The sequence below is a fragment of the Protomyctophum parallelum genome (genome assembly GCF_964188405.1).
Source record: "Protomyctophum parallelum genome assembly, chromosome: 14".
Classification (NCBI taxonomy): Eukaryota; Metazoa; Chordata; class Actinopteri; order Myctophiformes; family Myctophidae; genus Protomyctophum; species Protomyctophum parallelum.
The window spans coordinates 22,532,956-22,558,291 of record NC_139709.1 but is presented as its reverse complement, the minus strand read 5'-3'; the positions used below and the strand labels follow the sequence as shown (position 1 = coordinate 22,558,291).

At 41.7% G+C, this 25,336-nt stretch overlaps 1 protein-coding gene across 1 annotated transcript; it reads right to left on the bottom strand.

Annotated features, from left to right (window-relative positions):
- Window positions 1–2,630: 2,630 nt before the first annotated feature.
- gk5 (glycerol kinase 5) lies at window positions 2,631–25,268 on the bottom strand. The gene is made up of 17 exons (XM_083781262.1): window positions 25,129–25,268; window positions 24,565–24,929; window positions 24,254–24,347; window positions 24,069–24,144; window positions 18,144–18,237; window positions 17,271–17,402; window positions 16,608–16,683; window positions 15,659–15,720; window positions 14,452–14,525; window positions 14,150–14,210; window positions 11,004–11,130; window positions 10,732–10,836; window positions 9,871–9,965; window positions 8,763–8,866; window positions 8,076–8,135; window positions 5,803–5,936; window positions 2,631–4,639 (listed from the first exon to the last, which is right to left on the bottom strand). The coding sequence occupies exons 2-17, from the start codon at window positions 24,709–24,711 to the stop codon at window positions 4,461–4,463; spliced, it is 1,620 nt and encodes a 539-aa protein (XP_083637388.1). The 5' UTR covers window positions 24,712–24,929; window positions 25,129–25,268; the 3' UTR covers window positions 2,631–4,460.
- Between the last annotated feature and the right edge of the window lie 68 nt (window positions 25,269–25,336).

Here is a 25,336-nt window from a genome sequence, read left to right as displayed (position 1 = left end):
AGAGTCCTCTTGGCATTGTTCAGGAAAACCATTAAATGGTTTGGCCTCACCAAATATGTGCCAACGGACAATCTGTGCAGCACGTGCAATGTGCATAGCATCTTGGTTGTTATCCTCGTCACAGGCTTTGGCAAGAGCAGTGCCAATGTCGTCTTCAAAGACCATCAGGACATCTCTTCCCTTGGAGTAAGCTCGCATATCAGGGAACTCAGAAAGAAGTCTCTGTTTCAGCCGTGTAGAGTTAACTCTGCTATCAACCTCTACTCCTAGCTGCTCCATTCTTGACTTATAGAGATTGGAAATTTCTGCGAGTTTGAATACAGGCGCTGACCCATTATGTTGTCTGGTCTCTTCTATGTAAAGCACCAACTCAGCAAACACAATACCAGAGGTTGATGCTGCATGTCCCTGACCATGATCTTCAAGACCTTCTAAGTTAGCCTTTCTCTCACGATTATAGAGACCTACTAGGCATCTGGTGTGATACTTAGCTTCCATGGATATCATGTCCCCAGCACTAAGTCGCCCAAGTAATTCTGTGTCTTGAAGTAGGGTTGCAGCAGCACGCACCCGTTTGTGTACTCGAAACATTTCTGCATTATGAATGCCTTCATTGCCAGCAGGCTGTCTGCAGAAGAAACAGATGTCCTGTGTCATTTCAGAAGTCCGACTTGGCTGGGATCTTCTGAGTTTGCATTCTGACTGTTGATCAGCAGGGCTTTCACTGCATGCTCGCTTTTTTGCTCTGTTCAACCTCATTTCATTGTACTTCAGCCTGCATGTATGATGGTATTGAGCTTTGTTCGCAATCATGGCTGCTTCAATACCATGACCCTCATCCAGTCTTCCAATTGGTAATGTTGAAGGGAGCTGGCCAAGTTCATTAAACTGGATTAAATGCCCTGCAAGTGAAGTGTAGCCACTCCCCTTGTCTGCTCGTGTGTTCTGCAAAGGACATGTCAATGCCTCTGACGTGTGTTCTTGGCATATAACACAGAGCTTCCAGTCAGTCTTGGCTGTGCAAGAAGTTGATGGTCCTTGACCATCAAAATTCACAAGTTGAAATTTCTTTGACATTTTGTCAAATGAGAAAAAAAACAATGTTTGCTGTAAAGGCCGAGGGGCTATCCTTTTACCACCTTTTACTACAGGGATGAATGAAACACATTCAAATATGGGATACAACTAGGTTCGGATAAGAACATTTACCCTACACCTAGCCCGATCGTTCATCCAGTACCATTCAATTCCTGTGCGATCTGTACACCTTCCAGGTAACTATATGAAAGTCATATAAAGCCCCGTTACCCTTGGCTCGGCTCTCCCGCGCTGGCACATCCTGTCCATTCAGGTGCGGCTATCTAACTACATCTAAATGTATATACACTATTAAGTAGATGTGGGGCTAACATTAGACAGCATTTAGGAAACTAAACTACACTACCACTAAACTATCACCACAACCAGCACATAGAAATAGAAGAAATATGGCATATAATTATGTGTATTATGAGTGTATTTAGCTGGCACTGAACCCCATGCTGAGTTTCACAGCAGTGGTGTCACCAGTGTGCCCTGGTTGTGCTTCAACATCCACTCTATTACATTTCCATTCATTAAATGGTTCAGTTGTTTTTATTTTGCAGATACCTGTATAGGATTTTTTTGTTTATTGGATCAACATTTAAATTTCAATAAAATAGATCATAGTAGGCATATAGGCCTAGTATTTTCTTGCAATTTCAGTAGGTGTATATACAGTTGGGAGGTAGAAGGAACCTTCTGGCCAATCACAAAGTTCCAAATTTGAATTCTGCTTCATAAAAATATACTGATTTGACACCCATATCATACAATAACGGCTGCCATCTTGAAAATGGCAGCCATCTTGAATATTCAATGACAATGTTCAATTGTCCAAAATACATTTACCAAGTACTATGTATGGTAAATAAGTCTGAAATATCATATTATATCCATCACTCATAATAAAACAATTGTTGCAGGCGGCCATTTTGAAAAATGGCTGCTATGGGCGCCATGTTGAAAATTCAAGATGGCTCCACATCCAAATCTTTTTAGAATGCCTTTGGCTATAAGTGTACCAAATTTCATGCTTTTATCGCAAACTGAACGATTGTTTTGCTTATCTGCTGCACTATAACAGCCAAATAGCCAACGACAGCACGATAGTCCATTTCGGCTTGGGGATCTAGAGTAGACTACCTAAATCAGATAGATAGATGCCATGTGAAATTGTTGACCTGGCATCCTATACAGTAAGTTTGTACAGTTCAATGTACATATATGTTTTTGCTATTATTATAAAGTTAGACTGATGATAGGTTCTTGGTTTACCTGATCCTAGATTACTGAGGAACACTGTCTGTATCCATTTGATGAATTACCTTAGCTTGTGTTGTGTATACCCTGCTCACTGGAAATTGCTCTGGATTAAGAGCTAAATTCGCTATAGTATATGCTTAAATTGTCAATCAGATAGCAAAGTGCAGACCAGCACCAGCTGGTGGTAATGTTTAACAATTTACTTGGATTTTTATGTTACAACCATAATGTGCAGAACCTCTAGTTTTATCAGATGCCCAATAGAATTTCAAACTGATAACAGCACCATTATAACGTTTTTTATTCCAAACGTTTACATACTCATAACATGTCATGTGTTAATACAAGTTAACATGTACATCCTTATCATGTGTTACTTTGATCACAACTAGCAATGTCTCACATTTTCCATTCATGAATTAAGTTCAAATGTTAACACTTAAAATATAAAATCCCCCCCACCCAACAAACAAAAGCAAAAACAGACAATCTACAAGATCACCATGCATTGTGAGCTATGACATGCCCAAAATGGGGATGGCAGTTTGAAAGTGGTTAAAATGACTTTCAAATATGTATCTTTGACTCCGTGTTGGCAAGCAGCATGGTGAAGTGGGATTTTGCACAACTAGCAAATCAATATACATTAGCCCTTAGATTTGAAAAGGTACAAATATACAGTATAAACAATAATGCTGTAGAAGTAGCACAAATTGGGACATGACAGTTTAACCACAGTACCGTACAGTAGCATCCATATTATGGGGGAAACATTTGGAAAAAGTAGCAGCTCTACAAGCTCACAATGCATTGTAGATCGTCTATTTGGGAAACACATCATCAACAGAACATCAAAATGGTGGCCTCTGTTGGCTAAATTTCAGTAGTGTAAACAATGTACTTTTGTAGACGACATTTAATGACCCCTCACATATGAGAAATGACATGCCCATCAAGACTTCATTTAAAAAGGTATTTACAGGTTGTTGAACTTGTTCCTATCCCATCTAGGAAATGTCAAGTCGGTTAAAATATGAAAATATGGAAGATTGTGTGTGTGTATTCATTCTTCATTCTTTGTGTGCATAGCCAAGGGAGGTCTTATTTTGTACAGTAGTGCAAAGCTATTTGTCTCATAAAATCTATGTGCTTACTGTTACTGTACATGCCCTCCAATTCATTTACATTTTTTCTTTATGAATGTTTAGTATGCTGCTCAGCGGTATATGTTCATACATACTAAACTGTCCTAGACCTAGAGCATACATCGTACAACGGTGTCACACGCCAAAAATAGAAGACCTACAAGCTACACCATCGTACAGTGAGCATACATCAGGCTTGATGCTTTCCCGTTTAGCAGTAACCCTTCATAAAGATTGCATTTCCAGTTAATTTACATGTAACCAAGTATCACATTGACAAAATACAACATATAATTACTACAATGGTGAAACTGAAAAGTCTTGTGAAAGATCAAACAAGAATCATGGCATCCTAAAAGACTCATGTTGCCAAGTGGCAAGAAGAACAATATCTGTAGGCTATGTTTCTTGCATAGCTGACCCAGTTCAAAGTGTGCTAGAAATTCTCATCCCTTATTTGCGCTTGCAACCTCCATTCTAGATCTAGCCTAGATCAGAACAAGGCTCAGTTAAGAGTAAGACCAGCATAACCACTGCCAATGGAATCAGTTTCTTCATAGATGAAAGGAGGAATGCGATTCCTAAGAGAGGATAATTTCAATCTGCAAGGAAAACACTTGTCCCTGGTAACAGTGTGTGGTTGCTATGGCAAGAAGAGGCAAAAATAAGACTGTAAAATGAAGTCTTTGGCGCCGCCATGTGGACAGGCCACAACACGACAGTATCACATAGAGCGATAAGAAATACGGCATCAAGTGAAAGAAAAAAGGCTACATTTGATTGCATTTGATTGTAGATCCCAATAATTGGTCAAATTAAATCACATTTGTGTCACAGACATTCTGTGGCGTATTGCTTGGGCAGTGTGACTTAACCATTAGATACGGGTGGGAATGGAGGGGGCAGTACGTGGAAAATGGCCGTCGTGTGAAGACGGCCACTACACTTTAGCTCCATACAGTATTTCACTCACAGCTTGCTGTACCAGTTCATGGAGCGTCTGACTGCGCTCTCCCATTTCTGTGGGACTGGGACATATGGCCCATGCAGGCTTGCAGGACCTCCGTTCACCTGAGGCGTCCCTTGAGGCACGAACACTTTCTCCGTGCTTGGAAGTTTCTTCAGCTCCTCCAGGCTCTTCCAGAAACCTTCAGCATTAAGAGCGACAGGGGGACATTGGATATCAACAAGTTACACAATGACCTTGAGTGTAGTTTTATGATGAGCCGTTTATTTGCAGCAGTCGTCTCTTTGCGAACTCTCTCAACATATTGATAGTAGAATCCTCTGCCCCCCACCCTTCCTGTATCTGTAAATACACTACTGAGATTTTCCAATATGTTTGTATTGTATTGTCATTATATTAATTGAGTACAACATACCACAATGGTAACAAGCCCCTGGGGCTTTATGTGTTATCCTTTTATCATAACCTTTGACTGTACTACATGTTAATAATAGTGTCAAGAAAGTATTCAATTAATCAATCAATTTATGTCTGATACAGAGACAGATTATTGAAGACAAAATGCAGTGATATCTGATGTTAAATAATGGCACCAGTCATTCTTTTAATTTAACTATTCATTTCACTATCAGTGTGCCGCATCTTTCTTTATTTTCATGTTACTCAACATAATGTCTACGGCACTCTCTGGATCCAATTTTGCATCAGCTTTCTAAGGCGCTCTCTGGATCCAATTTCGAATCAGCTTTCTCAAACATACTGCATTTTAGATGCATATGTATTAGAATGTTTGCCAAGAAAATTATCTTTTCATACTCTTAACAAGAGTCTAATAACAGAGTGGCCTCCCTGTCGTATCTTGGAATTTGTAATTTGTTTGTAAAGAAAGCTGTCCAAATCACAATGCAGTGTTCAGTGGTGAAGCCACATTATACAGGCTGACTGCCTGCATTCATGTACTAGTGTGGAGGCTGTCTCATTTGGACAAATGGCAATCTTCTTTATAAATAACAAACCGATAGCAACAAATGTTATTCACAAGAACAATGTTGGGTGCAACTAAGAGATTGACAATTCCCTTTCTTTTCTTTTTTGCAATGAATAGATTTTCAACTACGCCCCAGCTTTTATGGTCTTCTTCAATTTCACTTCACCAGGCAGGTGACAGAGGTGCTTTCTTTTGTGACATGCAAGTTGGTATATGTTTGAGAGGAAACATACTTATATAAAGATGGTTGACAAATTAATTTAATTAATTTAGATTAGATTAAAAAATACATTTATTTATTTGTACAGGTGAAATCCCATGGAAATACAATATTTCTTGTACAAGGAAGCACTTACCCACTCCCAGTCCCGCAACAAAAGCAGCCCCCAGACATGACATTTCATGATGGCTGGGTCGAACTACCTTCTTGCCAAGCAGGTCTGCAGTTAGCTGCATGACAAAGTCATTAGAAGAAACGCCACCATCCGCCCTGGGGGAGCGAGAGATTGAGGGAGAGATGTAGGGAGGGAAGGAATGAGGGAGGGAGTTATGGAGGGAGAGACGGAGAAAGGGAGGGACGTATTGAGAAAGAGAGTGAGAGATTGAGAGAGAGTGCAAGAGAATTTCATTATAATAAATCTCTTTGCTATAACAGAATCACTCTGGCCAGAGAAACTTATACCCATAATGCATTATCAATCAAAACTGAATGGCATCAAATAGAGGCACATAATGAAGTGTAATAAATACCCTCAAGTGGTTGTTTATCTTCACAGGACCATGGCTGCAATCAGATAATGTTCTGTGTGCTTGCTAGGCGGGATATCTAAAAGAGCGTCCAGCTTTGTCCGACGTGAGTTGAAGACCAGTGCTCAATCTTTCTGAAAACGTTGGTTTAAAGCATTCGTTTTCACCCTGATTAAGAATCAACCTGGGGACCACTGTTGTGTTGGGATGGGATATGGGCTAAGATTAGTGCTTTCGTAACACTTGCTATGCAATACATCCCATGTCTATACATACCACTGTTTCTCAACCGATGGTCCACAGACTACTATAGTGGTCCATGGCATAATAGTCCAGCATGGGGAAAATGTTTTAAAATATAAATGCCTTTGTTAAATGTATTAAAATATGTTTAAATACAGTATTTCAAAATATTTGAATTCTGACTGTTAAGGGCTTGATTTCATTCATCACACAAGTATACTGTATAACAATTGTGTAGGCATAATTTAACTGAAATATACGAGTCGACCAGAGCCAAAAGATTTTCATTTTTCATTTCCTTTTTTGAGAACCACAGATCTATTCCCATCCCACGGTTACCCATAATCCATTCTCTTACTTCATCCAACCTTCCATTAAACTCATTAACAGATATACAGTACAGACACATGATGACATGATTATATGGGCACATTTCCTATAATGATGACAATCAGGCAATCTGGTACAGGTACACTTACCCTTCTTGAGATTCTAACTCCCTTTTCTGTGGATTTTTTTAACCTCAGACTTCCCAGTAACTGACAACACTGAAGCACTTCCACGGAACAGAGCACAAAAGTTTAGTGCAATGTTCTGTGGAAGAAATGACTAAATCTTCACTTTGCTACATTACAAAATGCAATTGGTCAGGCACCTGTTGAAAACCCCTGGTTTAAAGGACTTAACCTTATATATATATATATATATATATGTGACTAAAATAACAGATCTACAAGCTCACAACACATTGTGAGCTTGTAGATCTACTATTTTTGCTTAAGAGATTTGGTGTTGAGGGGAAAAAAGGACCTAGTATAGAGCCTTGGGGGACTCAGCTCAACTCAGTATTACAGTTGAAGTGGCTAAAGGCCCATATTCACTTAGCCAGTGGTCCTTGTGGAAGATGTTGGGACCTGATTAGGGTCCAGACTCCAGGCAATTGACTGCCATGGCTAAGGTTTAAGCCAATTGACCAATTGGTCCAATTGACCTTTAAGTAGGAGAAGGGCGTGGAACTGATGTGCAATAGAAATCAAATAGGTCTTCTCTTAGCAGACCATCGTGTTTACTGTTGACACATCTTATCATGGCATACAGTTTTTAGAACTACAAGTGGACTGTTTCAAAGTCCAACTCGACATTCCATGTAGGAACAAATCAAACTTTGTCACACATGGACCGTTTGACTGTTCGTGGGTAATATATTTTTCTGAACACTGGCTAGTTGGGGTTCCCAAACCTTTCCATGACCAGGACTCCCAAACAGCAATCGACTCTGGCTGCAGACCACATATTGCAAAATGGCTTAAATTAAAAATGTACTGTACAAATAACTTTGTTATTGTTGCTTCACTGGAACGATTGGTGCCCTGTAGCACCTAAAGCCCGTTGGTTAATCCGGGCCTGCTCTTCACTGGCAGGTGAGTTTGTAGGATACAGTGACAACAAAGCAATGTGTGTGAGGAGTAATCAAATAGCATAACAAAATTTCATAGACCAGGCTGCTTGTTTCCATTGCAAAATCTGGCAACACCGTTGATTACCTGCATAACACCTGCAGTAGCCTACTATAAACTATAAAGTGAACAGATATTGAATGAGTATCAAAAACTGTGGTGGATAAATGGTGTTGCCATACCTGATCTTGGTGATGGGGATGTGAGTTTCTCTCAGCATGATCTCATATAGCTGCTTGACCCTAGAGGTAATAGAACACCATAAGCAAGACGGACATCAGTGAGCAAAGATGAGCATGCGTCAGGAAAACCACACATTCATGTCAGATGTAAATGCCCAGAGCAACACAATCTCACTCGCTGGTTGGTCAAGTTCCACAGGCATTCCTTTCTGATGCCCTCTAGGGGCATCTTTAGATCTATGCTAGAGCCTAGAGGACATAAATACACTTCTATAGAACACCCTGGCCTACAACGTCTTAAATAGATCTCTCACTCAGGAATGTTTTGCTATGTGACGATGGAATGCAGACAGTACTGTACACTAAACATGGCAAACCGGATTACACAGATTCATGTTTTGGAAGTAAAAAAAACAAAACACACAACACGGCAGCATCCTAAGAAGCAGGATTGATCCTTGTGAGGCGACAGCCAAGTGATTGCCCGCTCGGCACTGTTCGACTTGTACATCGATAGGGTGGCGATCATTCTCTCTGTGCCAGCATCGGACACAAAAGGCACCCGACCAAGCGGACAAAATGCCTCCTTGGGGTGACAATGGGTTATTTCAGCACACATTGAATGTGCTGAGATTTTTATAGGTGGTTGTGTGGGGGGCAGTCGAAACTAGTAAACTAGTGACTCACCTAAACGCTGCAGACTCCAGAATTGCACGGACCAAGTGGCATTTGGTTGTTGTTGGTTTGAGGCCCATGAAGGAAGTGCATGCTGTAGGGTCATTCAGAGGTGCCTGCAAACACCACAAAACTCACCATTTCAAACACTTAACGGACACTAGTAGCATAAGAGCTAAGAACATGTAAGCATTACTTGCAAGGTGAATTACGGCGATACTTCTCTGCCGTAGTTATTTTAGATACGATTAAATTCAAAAGCCTCTTGTTAACTAAAACAGAAGGTGTTCATTTATCTATTTGTAACTCTGAAAGTATACAAACGTAACCAATGGAGTTAAATTAACAGAGGACTTTACTGTGTGGGTAGACACATAGCAGTCAATGACTTAACTGGACATGGTACAATGAATGAACTATTACAAAAATCTATTTCACAAGTCTTAGTGTGCATGAAATTAAGGACAAACACTTACACAGGTCACATAATGGTCAGCAGAGAAAGAAGAGACGTGACAATATTACGGAAGGAACAGAAATAAAAACAAATACACAATGGGAAATCGATACATGCATCAGCCAAATGCTCAACCAATCGATTTTCACACACACACACACACACACACACACACACACACACACACACACACACACACACACACACACACACACACACACACACACACACACACACACACACACACACACACACACACACACACACACACACACACACACACACACACACACACACACACACACACACTGACCACTGCAAGTATTAATGTTGAATAGGATGAGGCCGCACAGCTCTTACGATGTAAACATGTATTAAAAACGTTTCAAAATATATTGTCTTCCTCAGAGTAGAGGATAAATTATTTTCTCCTCCAATCCCAATCCCAATTATCAGCTTTCAGTAGAAAGAGGGGGTGGGGAGTTACCAAAGTTGTATTATTGTATTGCATTATTTGCGTTCACATTTTACAATTAATTCTTGGACACAAATACACAAATACACAGATGCACAAACTTGGAAAACTCAACAAGTGCTTCAGGACACAGATCACGGGTACAAGAGAACACTTAAAATCTCAGACACAACATGTATACTACACACCTGCAGACCACTGAAGGCAGGAACAAAACACACTCCATCTGAGTTTGGAACGCTGGAGGCCATGGCGCTGCTCTCCTTCACATCAGAGAACAGCTCTGTGTGTTGATACGTAGATGTATGTTAAGTTTGGGGTGAAATCCCTATGTAGTCAGTATGGACACACATTAGCCTACATTACAGGTTTCAAGGGGCAGATTCAAGACATCCAAATAAAACTTTATTTGTATAGCACATTTCTAACGACAGAGGTCAAACCAAAGTGCTTCACATCACAGAGCATACTAAAATACATAGAGGCAAAAAAAATTGAAGAGGATAAGAAGACAGATAAAAGAAAAAAGGAAGGAAAAGCATTAAAACAAAGTGTCAAAACAGAGCAACATATCAAAAGATCACACCCGTGTGAAGTGAGGGGCGCTAATATATTAAAATCTAACTCATGTTGATTAGGTGATGTAATGGTGATGTAAAACAAACGGTGACTAAACAAACTTGAAAAATTTAATTATTTGTATTGTTAATGGCATTTAATGTTTGTGTTAGGGAAAGGGCAAAAGTGCGGTCTCCTCTGGTCCTGAACTGTGTATCAGGCACAATCAGGAGCAAACACAATTTGCCAGGTAGCTTTAATTTAAACAACCTCTAGTCTACTCTTACTTATTTTCCAAAACTTTATTTATTTTGAATAAAGGAAAGGTTTCCCAGGACACGTGGAAACCCTGTTACTATAAATAGAGAAAGTGTTAATTTAACCTTTTATAATTCTCAGAGAACACTAAGGATTTTTCTGTTTATTACCGGTATCTACCTTTGTTACTTACAACATTATCTGTAAAGATTCTTCACATCAAAAAGACTCACCCAGCTTTTGTGCCCACGTGATAGCAGTACCCGTATCGGCTGCATTGCCTTCTGCCAGATATACCACTTCTTCGCCAATTTTCCACCCCACAAGAGGGTATAAACCTTCACACATAAAACAGACTAGCTACTGCACTGCAAATCTTAATATAAAAACAGAGTGTGTGAGTGTGTGTGTGTGTGTGAGTGAGTGAGTGAGTGAGTGAGTGAGTGAGTGAGTGAGTGAGTGAGTGAGTGAGTGAGTGAGTGAGAGAGAGTTTATTTGGTTTTACCAGTTACAGATGTGTGCGGCTGGTTCCCAGTGTTGATGTCCAAGAAGGTCCCTGTTCCCATGGTGACCTTAACATCACCAACGTCAAAGCAGCACTCTCCAAACATGGCCGCCTGCTGGTCGGCCATCTACCACAAAGAGACACGGGCAAACTTTCAGATGCGGTCAATTCACATTTCACGTCACTGTAGCCGACACTGTTGTATTATCAATTAGACATCCTTAAGATGATTTGAAACTTGTTTAGTTTCCCCTGGATCAGATTGTAGGAAATGTAGCACGTTGCACAGCTGATTCAGGATCAGGACATGTAATACAAGAATAGTCTGAATCCCATGTGGAACTTGGACTCGTTTCTCACATAGGAAAGTGGAAAAATGTTAACACTGGCAACCTTTGTGTGAATCTAAATGGTAAATTGTGCATTTATATACAGTAGCACCTTTATCCAAGGCGCTTTACATAGATAATAGGAAACCATACAAGGCACCAACCAGCACACCAGGAGCAATTAGGGGTTCTGTGTCTTGCTCAAGGACACTTCGACAGTAACTCTGGGGGAGCCCAGAGTTAGTGAACTGGCAACCTTTGTGGTTACCATCCGGCCACTCTACCCCTGAACCACTGCCGCCCTCGTGACATCACGCCTCGTGACATGTCACGCTACCATATATATGGCCATCTCCAATCTCTATATGAAGAGGACGACACTGACCTCATCTAACCCTGGATAACCATACATGGAGAAGACTGGATCATCACCTAAATCTGCATGTATGGATCCGGCCAGCAACTCTACATCTGACCTCAAACCCTTAGATCTCCATATATGGAGCTGACATGGTCTGGACATTCCATGTTGATCCACCCCCACCCGTTCTTCCTGTTCTGACATTCCATATGTTGATCTGACCTCATCAAACCCTGTACACTCAAGACGCGCTCCATATATGGCCAGTACAGAATTAATTTCATGTTGATCTGACCCCCATGCTAAAGCGCCAGCGCTCGCCCAGCAGGCTGCCGTCACCCAGGCGGATGCGTGCACGTGACTGGTCGCTTCTCACCCTCAGGTCATGTGGGTCATTACATCATCATCACAAATCATCATAATACTGAACTACTCGGGCCCACACTGTTTCTTCAGTGTGGTCGGTGCAACCACACTTGCAATGTCCAAGTTAACTTGTTCTTGGTAGAGCGGAGCACTTTCAGCAGTTGAAAACAGTGGAACTTGTCAGATAATGCTTATATGACGTCATCGTTCACCAGATTGCATCGGCAAACCAAGACCGCTTAAGAGGAGGGCAACTTCTCACAACAGCAGAGATGGAGACTAACAAAAGTACATGTTGTGAAATAAAGGTTGACCGCTTCTTCCTCTTTACTCTGAAAAGCCAAAGCTAAAGGAAGAAGCCAGTTCTCGCTATGGTTCATTGTTAAAAAACAAAATGTAAATTATGTGCTCTAGGGCAGCGTTTCCCAACCTGTGTGTCTATATATATATATATATATATATATATATATACACACACACACACACACACCCCCCCGTATATCTAGGTGTTCCCCTGAGATTTTTAGGCTATGAAAAGTGTTCCCTGGGACAAAAGAAGGTTGGGAAACACTGCTCTAGGGGTCATGCGGACAGGGTTGCTAGGGTTGCACTTAAAAGCAGCTGAGGTGTCCGTTGCAATGTACAGGGGTAGTCTTTTTTCTTATTGGCAAAAAAGCACTTTGGGCAGTGCTTTTTCCACCCAGAAATGTGTGAACACAGCCTTAATATACCATCGACAATCGAACAAAGTCCACTCACTTTTTAGCTTGTGTCAGTATGGAGGGACTAGGGGAGAGAAAGAGAATGTGCTGTTTTGGGAATTTCAGCGGCTCTGCTGCAGTTAAAGAGATTGCATAAAACATGTATAGAGTTGTAGACACTACGGTATATGAGCTTACAGGAAATTAGCTTTTGGGTGTACAACATGATGCTGTTTATCAAGGATTCAAATAGATAAACAAGTAGATGTACGTAGATGTGTATGTTTTACACAAGGGCATGCAGGCCATGTAGTAGAGATAATGAATCTTAAAGATAAGATAATTCATCTTAAACTAATACAGCCTTGCTGCATTAGTCATTATCATGTCTCATATCTTGTTGTCACGTCATTATGATCCAGCACTATAAAGGTTCGATGGCCGTTGCGCATAGAGCGCGACCCTCAATCACCCATTGGAATGCAAATGCAGCCTTTCAGGCTACCTTTGTTCCTACTCTAATCTTTAGTGCTTACTGTGCTTCTGATTGTGTGGGGAGGAGGGGGGACACGCATCTTGCCTACCCAAAATCTAATTACTGGAAACTGTTTCCCGAGCTTCACAAGGATTTTCCGAACAGTGGTGAAAATTTGACTCTGTCCGTTCGAATGAAAATATCAAGGATTCGTCAGCGGTCGTGTCAGTGACTGTGATTTATAAACGGCTTCGAGTCCGTGTTACTTCCGTGTTGTGTAGCATAACAGTGACATCACTATCCAATACTTGGTATCTTTACCGTTCATGTGTGGTCTGCGGGCAGCAGCAGCAGTCACGATTGCGTTAATGAAACAAAACGCTACATGTTGACAGTACAGTATTATTTCATGTCAAAACATTAAAGTATCAGAAGATGATAGTAAAGTAATGTGTCACTCTGCTGTTTAACTAAAGTTTTCCACATTTATTTCCCACATAATTTCTGAAAAAGACAAACCCAACCTTTAAAAGAAAATCATTGTTGATATAACGCCATTTAGGTCAATGATATAACATTATGTTGTTGTGATATAATAATAATATAGCAGCGCGTAGCCTAATTAAGGACCAGTAAACTGTCTTCCATGAGAACATTAGGTTTTGGTATGATGACGCGCAACAACCTCTTAGCTTACTTATGAAACTTGATGACTATTTCTAACGGTAGAATATCTGGTGTAATATTACTGTTGTAATCAGGTAGCAGGTACAGAGTTTTAATAGGCAATTGAACAGTGAGAAGGTGTTGCAGAGGAGAGCTGGCTTGTTTTGACACACAACAGCTCGTTATAGTAATGCCCTTTGAATGTTGATAAGTGTGGCACAGTACTTTTCAAATGGAGAGGCACTCACCAGAGACATGATTGGAATGGCAACACCGAAGATGGAGGCATCTGCAAATCCAAACTGATGGCTGGTGTATAATGCACAAGAGAGAGAAGAGAATGTGTCATGGGACTTAATGATAGACTAAATGAATGTCCATGTGACGTTCAGTTCCCTCTTTACACTAGATCTCATGGTGAAGAGGAAATAAACCAGTGTTAAAGTTATACACTTACCAAGAATAAATGTCACCTCACACCACTGAATAAAAATGGCCTACAATATGTCACAGGATTCTGTTGTTGTATGATATAAGATGACCAACTCACCCTGTGTCCTGTACTTTAGGGAGAATGGAGACAGGAATCGAAACAAAAGAACATATGGGTCCACTCCAGCACAACTATGTGAAGAAATTCACACACACACACACACACACACACACACACACACACACACACACACACACACACACACACACACACACACACACACACACACACACACACACACACACACACACACACACACACACACACACACACACACACACACACACACACAGGTATTAATGTTGAAAAGGATGAGGCCACACAGCTCTTACGATGTAAACATGTATTAAAAACGTTTCAAAATATATTGTCTTTCTCAGAGTAGAGGATAAATTATTTTCTCCACCAAACCCTTCTTATCAGCTTTCTGTAGAAAGAGGGGGTGGGGAGTTACCTAAGTTGTATGTTACAATACATACAGTAGCTCAGTGCGTTCTGCCCCCTGAGAGGAATCTGCCCTGGTTTGAGATTGAGAGATTTATTTAATGTCCTATCCACCCCCTTTCCAGTTTGTCTATAGAGTTCACCCCAGGCCGATTCTCACCCCGTTATATCCCTTTATAAATATTTACAAGAAACGGAGAGAAACCTGTCGGGTGTTTGATGTAGATAAAGCAATTCTCACACTGGGAGACTTATATGAGGGGGGTGCTGTTGAAAACACATTCCACAAGGTGTGGTTTAAATCCTTCCTGTTCAATAAATGTAAGTCTTTTTCTCCCCCAATAATGTCCATAAACGACTTGCTCTATCTTTGACCACATTTAGCATTCCAGGATCTATTCATTATGCCAATATTGGGGCGCCCTCTGGCCTAGTGGTCCAGGCGCATGCCACATATATGCTCTGGCCTGACAGCTCGTCGCATGTTCGAGTCCCGTTCATGACGACCTTTGCTGCATGTCTCTCCCTCCCTCTTTCCTGTCAATCTTCACTGTAACTATCAATAAAGGCATAAAAGCTAAAAATTGCCTATATGCCACATATAATCAAGCCCTTATTAACATAGCAATATGACACCTCCCATCAACATGGCAAAAACCTGACAAGAAGAGGGAAAAAAAGAATGAGAAGAATCAAGAAAGTTAACTTAAAAGTACTGAACTATGTACAGTGAGAAAATGTACTTAGTTACTTTCCACCACTGCACACATGTATACATCCCCTTACTGACATAAAATACCACATATGAATACCACTATACCTGATAGGGGTCAAACATGCCCGTGGAGCTGGCATTGGAATAATCTGTGGCATGGACACGTCCTGAAAACACATGAAGTGACACAGTGACTCCAGAGAAACCCTTGCAGAAGCTCATTTCACAGGCGTTAGCTAGTCTGTAGGGACACATTTCTGTGGAATTTCAGCCAGATCATGATGCAAGACTGGGAATACAAAAGGAACACTCAGTCAAGGGCTCCAAATGTTGATGAAATTTGTGAAATTTACAACACAAAGAACAACCGACTAGGGCTTGACTGTAAATTGCCACAGTCAGCTGAAACCACATTACATGTTTTCTAACACAGTTTGGCTAACCAGGTTTAGAGCTGTCATCATAATGACATTTTACTTGAAGATTACAGCCTCACTATGAACCTTTTGTTAACAAATAAAATTGAATTTTGTCCAATCTGTATGGCAGTGTAAAATATCTATCCATCCATCTTCAACCTCTTATCCGTAGTCGGGTCGCGGGGGCAACAGGTTTTCAGGACGGCTCCGCTAGGCCAGTAAATGATTTATCTAGTAACTGGCTATGTGGAATGGAGTCACAGTCATTGTATTGATACCCACGGCCATTCACATTTCATATTAAATATTTTTCACAAGGAAAAATAGGGCTAACATCCACAAGGGAAGAGAGTATATACTGTAGGTCTAATAATAACTAATGAGGGAATCTTGAAAAAACAAGACAGTGGCCACACACGCCAATAGCCAGAGTGCCAATACTTTATTAGGACGCAGCAGGTTAAGACAAACGAATCCAACGTTTCGGCGGTTAAGCCTTCATCAGGGAAGGGATTTATTTGTCTTAAACTGATGCGTGCTGCTGTGGGGCGGCACCGCTAAAAAGGACTTTGGTGTGCGTTAGCATCTTTGTGCACAGTAATAATATCTAATAACACAACAATGACATACAGTACCTTTGGTGAGCTTGTAGAGGAGCCAGGTGTCTATTGTGCCAAAGCAACAGTTGCCTTCAGCCACAGCTTGCCTTAGCTGAGTGGAGAGAAAAACCTCTTGTTGAGTATGAGATGTTATGGCCAGGCCGCACCAATGCAACTAATCGCAACTCCTAGTTGTGACTAGTTGCATTGGTGTGGACTGGCCTTTATGTCAGTAGGGCTGAATTTCCGAATGCAGTTGCAAGAAAACACATTTTCTTAATTTGTCAGTCTTTCCGCCTGGTGACATTGCAGACTATTTTGTACTCCGTTATAATATTATATTTGAATAAAGATGCAGTTTCACTATAATAAAATGTACATTTAATAGAGCACATTTTAAGATACATTCATGTCTAATGATGATGATCCAACTAAACTTACTATTACTTACTGTACTATTTGTACACTGCTAAAGATCAGTATTCTATAAGACTTATTAGAACTTCCAGGAAAATAACGAAAAATTATGGTAGATTGACTGTACATTTTTGTACATACTAGGGGGGATAGATTCTTCACATATTCTGTAATCTCTCAAGAACAGATTTGAGCAAAAGGGTGTAGTTTCTTCCATTATTTTGCCGCTGGGTTCCCAGATTGAGAGTACATTTATATTTTGGAGGTCGCACACGCACGCACCTGTTTATAATGTGTAAGAGCCCATACGAGTCTGAAAATCACGTGTTGGGTGTAGAAGACTATAACGCTAAGAGCCAAGAAACGCTTCTGTCCGGACATGAAGTAGAGCGTCTTCATCACACCATGGAGTGCCTGTGATCATGACAAAGACAAGAAAAAAGCTACATGTAATTAATTGACATCATGACCAGCATTCAACTTGCACTTTTTCCAATGAAATATTATCGTTTAAAGTTTTCAAGCAAATTCCTCTCAGGCAAAAACATTGGGCTATGCTACACAACAGTAAAATTCACTGTGTTAATTTACCCACACCCACCCCCACACGCCTGAGGGATACCGCCCCAGCTCTACTAGAGTCCACGATTGACTCAACATTTCAGTGTAAGGTGGAGTGGCACTGCTCCTTCCTGTTTTGATTCCGGGATATGGGGTAGGAAGGGTGAGACAATGGCAAATGCAGATGAAAGTTTGACATTGGACTCAAGTCTCAAAGTCTGTTAAAATCTATTATTTTCCATTTCTCTGCCAGGACAGGGGGCCTGGCCTGCCAGGCTCTGCAGGCGGACACGGTCAGTAGCCTGACAGCGAAACCCCGGTTCGATTCCAGAGCCTGGCGGACACTGACTGTTGCTGCGTGTCACTCGCCAACCGTCTCCCCCGTTTCCTGTCAAGCTCCACTGTACTATCGAAATAAAGGCCAAAAAGTCCCCCTAAAGATTTTTTAAAGGCAAATATAACAGATCTACAAGCTCACAAGTACCAATACATCACGTTACGAAGCATTGTGAGCTTGTACATTAGATCAGGTGTGACATACAACGTATATGATTTAAGTGAAAAATAATTCCAAACGCACACACCCACACTTACTTTCATGGTACACGAGCTATTCCAGGATCTCACCAGGTCTGCGGCCCTCAGGTCCTGCCAGCTAATGAAGTTATGAAAAGGCACCCCTGTGGTCCTAGTAGATGAAAATGTCAAAAAAAAGCAGTGTTCTTTTATACGTGGATGAAGTCCAGTGTATGGCAACTATCAAACAAACGTATTTAGTCACTACGAGGCCATTCTGAGAACCAAATAAAAGGACAAACAGTGTACTCTTTTCCTTTGAATTTGACGTGAGTCAACTGTCTGTCTCGAGAGACTACCGCATTTACCAGAATGTGAAATTAAATTGAATTTTATGTGCAACATTTGTGAGAAGTAAGAGTATGAGAGTGAGTGTGTGTGTGTGTGTGTGTGTGTAAACTGTGGGAGGTCGGGTGGGAATCAGGAGTCAGAATGCAGTATCAAGGGTTTGACACACGGTGGCGCACCTTGTTTTATTTCAGATAATGTCAGACAAAAGTCACATCAGATAATGCATGAGACAACATTCTTCCTTGAAGTCAGGCCTCCTTGGATTGAAACGTCGCTGCAGAGGATGAGAGGGGTGTTAGCAAGCGGTCAGAGCACAAAGTAAGGGTTGGGGCCTGAGACTCCGGTCTAGGCTATATACCAACTAGACTTTTCTATAACTTTCCTCTTCTTCTTTTCCAGGGTCCAGAGGGTGCCAGGAGGCTCCCCCGGAGGTAGGTACGGTGTTGGGTAACTTTCTCTATCCACAGGGCATAGAAGAGAAGTACTCGGATACATTTGTGTGAGTAATCAGAGTAAAAGTACTTGGATTGGGACCGGGTGAGTACATAACCTAGGGCCCCTTAGGCTTGGCCAACAGGTAGGTGCACAAGCATTTATATTCTGATTTATCTCTATATACTGGGGTCGCCGTAGCGGTACGTCAAAGGCAACCAGTGGGTTAACAGAAAAGAGCACTATATTTCTAATCACAGTCTCGGTCTTCCTTCACCGGTGTAAGGGGGGGCTCGCGCCAACTTAAAGTCTTTTAAGGAGTTAACTGAACACAACGGGCCTGTCTTCGTTCACAGGGTTAACGTGACACTTTAACTAGAACATGCTTTCTTCGATAAACATCAACAAGGTCTTCTTCTTTCACAATCTTCAGGGTTAACGTGACACTTTAACTAAACGTCTTCTCTTCAGTAAACATCAACATGGTGCTTTTCTTCATTCACAAGTCTTCTTATTATCCTTAGCTTCTCAAGCGTCTGTGAGTGCCTCTTCTTAGCCAAACGTGTGATATTGAGAGAACGGTTGTCTTACAGTGACCTTAACGTGCGGTGGACTGCCAGTCGATACGAGGGTCCCGTCTTCTGCTACTCGTCCCCGAACCAAGTCAGGTGGGTTTCCAGGTATGTGTGCGGCTTTCCACTCGTCACTTATTTATGGGGGGCACACACTCCTGTGTGTGCTTTCAGCCCCACTCCTACAAGCCTGATGAAGTGGAATACAAGACAGAATTGAGTTGCGGTACAAACAATCAAACAGTGAGTTTAGTTAGCGACGAGGGATCCGGTACCGAGAGGAGTGTGGACTTACCATCCAGCGCCAAGCTGTCGACATACGCTGTCCGAGCGTTCTTGGGTGAACCAGCCAGTGTCAGGGCTAAGTTCAAGTGGCGTTTATAAAGGGCGCGGCTGACAGGTTGCGGCTGTCGCTGATTGCTAATAGGGCGGCGGCCGCATTAGACGCAGCTGTAGCTTGTAGCTTGTAGTGACAGCACACTCAATCATTGATATACAATTGAGGGGCACGGTGGCACAGTTGGTAGTGCTGTCGCCTCACAGCTAGAAGGTCCTGGGTTCGATTCCCGCTCGGGGCGCTGTGGGTGCTGGCGGCGTGTTTCCTCCTCCGCGTCATCAGTGCCCATACCCGAAGGCGGGGTTGGCGAAAGGGCCTTTCTGTGTGTAGTTTGCATGTTCTCCCCGTGTCCCCTAGGGTAGGTACCCTCACAAAAACATGCAGTAATCCTGGTCTCTAATCTGCCTCCCCCTGGCCAGCCGGGACGCCTGATGGAGGGGAAAGGAACTGGTTGGAATAACGTGCTCCTTCCACGCGCTACGTCAAAACAGGGAAACTCCCCCCGTCAGGTGTAAAGGAGCAACTTGGACACTCAAGCATGAAGGAAGCATGAGTTAAGTCCGTTGCTCTCCCTAGGTTGGCGGAGGGTGTGTAGAGCCCAGGATCACATCACAGGATGATTGACACAGGGGTGAAAAATGGGTTACAAAATCGTGGGACAAAAAATATATAAAAAAAAAAAAAGATATACAATTGAGGCTCGAATAAAACTATGCGTCAGTGATATCACCGTCATGCTGACCTAGACTGTATATAAAACCATACGAACACACTGCTTTGGGTGAATTGAAATTATAATACATTGAATGGTAGCCAGTCACCAAATTGAATATATATTTTTTACAATGAATTGTGCATTTCCCCTGTCGAGGTATTTTGGAATAAGACATAAGTCATGTTATTCATTATGTTATTCATTTAAGGGAACTCATAGTTTATGAGTATGTAGGAAGCCAAAACATTCTACTTACAGCTGTTTCTTATGAGATATGTTGTTTCAGTTGTGTTTCAACAAGTTGTAACAACTGTGTGTTCCTGTATGGACTATGGATAAGATCCACCTGATCCTGAAGGCGTGTGTGTACTTAAAGTAAGCTGAAGACTGTCTGGCTTGAGTTGAGTCAGGTTGTGTATCCTATTGACAGTGTGACAGTGTGAAAGCCTGTCTGGTGGACATAAACTCCTGGATGCCTCAAAACTTTCTTCTACGAAACTCAGATAAAACAGAAATAATCCTCTTCGGCACTCCAGAATCCACCCAAATTCTAAAAGACAATCTTGCCAACCTCTCCATAAATGTTAAATCCACTGCAAAGAACCTAGGTGTTCTAATGGACCTTAATTTTAATGCTCAATTTCAATCAAGTCCTTCCTGTCTAGCGCCGAAAAGGTAATTCAGGCATTTCACGTCCCATCTTGATTACTGTAACGCTCTCTACTCAGGTTTAACCCAAAAATCACTCTCCCGCTTGCAATTAGTGCAAAATGCCGCCGCTAGGCTTTTAACCAACACCAAAAAGCGTGATCATATCACCCCTGTCTTGATGTCACTTCACTGGCTTCTGGTCAACTATAGAGTTGATTTTTAAATTATTTTAATCTCCTTTAAGGCTCGAAGAGGTCTTGCCCCTAGCTATATCACGGAGCTCCTGCCCCCTCACGGCCCTCCTCGCAGCCTGAGGTCTGTAGGCAAGGGGCTGAATTAAGAGCCTGAATTCTAATTGTAATACTTCTAAGTATTAAAGTATAGTATAAGTCTGAATTGTGTCTGTCTCATTATTGTGTTCTTATTTTTTCTGAGTGCCCCCATCAAGATCTCTTTGACACCCCCAAAGTTGACAATTATTTTAGGCTCGATTATAAAAAGGGAGCACAGTAGGATAAAGGGTCAGCTGCCATATCAACCCCAGGGTTGATACGACTTAGTTTGTACAATGTGGAAAATGCCCCAACCGACCAGCAAAGTAAATAAGCACGCTGATACATGCTGATAACCACCAAGTGCGAGATTGGAGCGGCTGGATGGACAGGTTGGACGGAGGGGTAGTGCACCAACAAGTTGTTCAGACTCATGAGGTGTCGCCAAGTAATTGAGTAGCTGACGGCCTTGTGCGTCAACGAGCGTGTTATGGCAATATTGGACAGTCAAATACGGATTTAGCATTCATGATTGTATGGCTGCTATTATTTCCTTATTCATTTCTATCTGTAATCATTTAGATTGGAAGGTGTTAGTTCCTTTTGTTAAAGGGATCATAAACACCTTGCCTTGACGCGTGTTTGTATGTGTAAACTTGAAACATTATTGTACTATAAAAAGGTCTATTTTCCCTTCATCTTTATCCTTTTTAGTGTAATAGTATTAGTTTACTATAATTAGATTAATACACGATAATCAACAGTATCAAAGCAAACGGCATAAACAATACATTTGCCTCTTCTTACAAGGCTCGTGTCGCACGTGTCAAGCTGTCATTCTCTTGTAGCCCATTATTTATTTCTCAATCTCACCACGGAGTAACCTGCATCTCGGAGGACAGTCAAGACGGGCAGTGTCAGTAGACCAATCACAGGCAGGCGGGGCGTTACCATGCCTCAGCCATGCCTATGCTCGGATACAAACGGAATTCATGCTGCCCTGACGGCCTGCCTTTGAATGAATCAACCCTAATCAATGATGCTATATAATGAAAGGCCATGTCACACCTATTGTTTCGTTGTGATTTACCACGCTAGGCCTCCTGGGCCTGGCTTTGAAATGGAGAGAAAATAAATGAGGAGGAACTTCTTTTAGGACACAAAGAAGCGACACAACACTGAGAGGAGCACAGTGAGTTAGATCAGGGTGCAGGCCTGCAGGGCAGGCCCATGGGCTTTGGGTACAGGGCATTCGAAAGGATGTGCTTGTTTTTGATGCGGTTGGATTCAACAAATAACTGGATTTCTTTCTTCCATAATAGGCACTAGGAATTTTATTCACCCCTGAGCTCTTTGAGCATTTAAAATACAATAAATACTATTTTATTAGTTTCTGTCTAGTCTAAGGAGTCTTAATAATATCATATGCAGCTAACAAGTCTTTTTCTGACAGTTTTGCATAACAAGCACACCATCAATCTGGCATGCAAGGACTCTCTTTAGGCATAAGCACAGAAAGACAAACTAACCAGTACTATGCATGTTGACCCTGACCACACTAGACTTGGGAACTCCGTTAACCGAAGGGCCATTAGAGATTAGACTGTACAATGAAGCACTGGGGCCCTTGAGGGGAGACTAGCCAGGAGGGGGTTGGTCAGCTAATCTCATCTGGGTCTATTATATTATTACAGCTGCATTGCTTTTTAATTTAGGCCTTAAACATTTTTTTTTTACTGCATTCTATTTTTCACAGAATGTATTATTTTCTTTTTTTAATTTTACTGATAATCGGTATGTATTGCACTGAAGCTGTTGCTTCAAAACAAATTTCCTACAGGATTAATAAAGTATCTTTCCAACTTTCTTTCTATCTATCTATCTATTGTAATGGAAAAATGACATTTCAGTCCATGTAAGATAACAGCGGGTAAATACTATTTCAACTGTTACCAGCAGTCAAAAGCCTATTTGTGTGAATTCTAACAGACTGGAAGAACAGCCATATAAGGCCATGTGTTAAAGGAGTGTCTTGTTGCTTTTCAACCATGTGTGTTTTTATTTTGGGAACTCTCGAATTGTATAAGAGTAACTTGTAATTGGGAGATGTCATGATACATTGGTGTTGTGTCATTCTCCAGGAGCTCTCTTGTAATAAATCCGTGATTGTGTTCTCAACACTTTTAAACCTTTCCTTGATCTGGACTTCAACTTCATTACACTTTGATTGTGAGTTTAAGATATCCAGTACACTATCTATATCTATCCATCCCTAACCTCGCCTCACCAGGCTTTCCACCACCTCGGAGGAAAGCCTGGTCTCTGTTTCAAGTCTGTATGATCCTGTCGGGAGCGGATGATATCGTTACGTCATGTTGTAGTATTGTTTTGTAGTCGACAGGCAGAAACAACAGGTGGCGGCAACTTCCTTTTCCCTCTCAATAAAAGCTCTCGTAGCCTGTAGCTTTTATTGAGAAAAACCGGTTTGAGGGAAAAGTTAGTTGCCGTCTGTTGTTCCTGCCTGTCGACTACAAAACAATACTACAACATGACGTAACGATATCATCCGCTTCCGACAGGATCATATACCCTAAATGAAATGGTGCCCAGGCTAACCCATCCCTGAAAAAAGTCCTCGTCCAAATTAAGAACAAAAAATACATAGTTAGATACCTATCCCACGTTGTGAAGGTATTTCTTTGAGTGGATATACCGATGGCATTCATCTGAGACATCTGTAGACCCGCATCTGTATATCACATAAACACACACAGCTGTGTGAGAAGAATCAGATAGCCGTCATTATTATTACAGCACAGAATTTTTGAGACACACAAATAGTAATGTTCCTAGTGTACCGAGCACAGCACTCTTGACCACGGTGATGAAGTCTTTCCACAGATCCTCGGGGTCCATCTCCACGAAGCCTGTCTCTGGATACAGCAGAACCACCTCCAAAAACACATGCAGTAAAACATGAGCACTTTGTTGTGTAGGCCTACTAGTGTGTGTGTGTGTGTGTGTGTGTGTGTGTGTGTGTGTGTGTGTGTGTGTGTGTGTGTGTGTGTGTGTGTGTGTGTGTGTGTGTGTGTGTGTGTGTGTGTGTGTGTGTGTGTGTGTGACTGTGACGTGTGTGTGTGTGTGTGTGTGTGTGTGTGTGAGACAATACCTTTCTGGTGCATGACCCTCGAATCTTTGCCTCCTTGTCATAAACATGGCATCTGATGGAGGATGTCCCCACATCCACTGATACAATGAAACTTTCTTTTTTTAATCCATTCCTCTCGGAATCAGAGTGAACAGAGTGACGAATCATTGCAGCAATATCCAGTCCAGACCTCTGTCGAAATTATTGGTGTGCTTCCAACAGCAGGCCACCCATGATTTATCACTTGTCTGTCTCCTTCAACCCGGGGTTAACAAATAAACTCGATCGTGTCCACAAATAAACACCCTACTGGCCTTCGGACTTTACAGTATATCAAATTCAGGGTGAGGGGTCAGATCAATGTGTTCCTCCAGCCTATCAAATTTCTACGATGAGAAAAACACAACATTACTAGTCAGAAATGCGTACGTAGACTGCTGTGCTGGCTCGAGTCATTACAACAGTCTGTCAACAATAATCATTATAAACTGCTCAAAGTTTTGAATTCCTCCACTCGATCGTCTCGGGGGGGATCGAGCAGCAATCATTATATTGTGCTGGACTGCTGGTATGAATGTAACTTACACAGAAAGAAACGACGTTGGTCGAGTCGGAAACTTGTTATGGAGCAACAGCTGCGAAAGCACAATAATATAAATTACTATTTTAACTCACAAATCTAACCGCCGCGGGTCACTGCTGGTCATCGTTGTGTTCACACTGCACTGAGGTGAGGTTGGACTACTGTTGATGTTGATGTTGTAAATCTGGCGCTGGGGTTATGTTGCGTTAT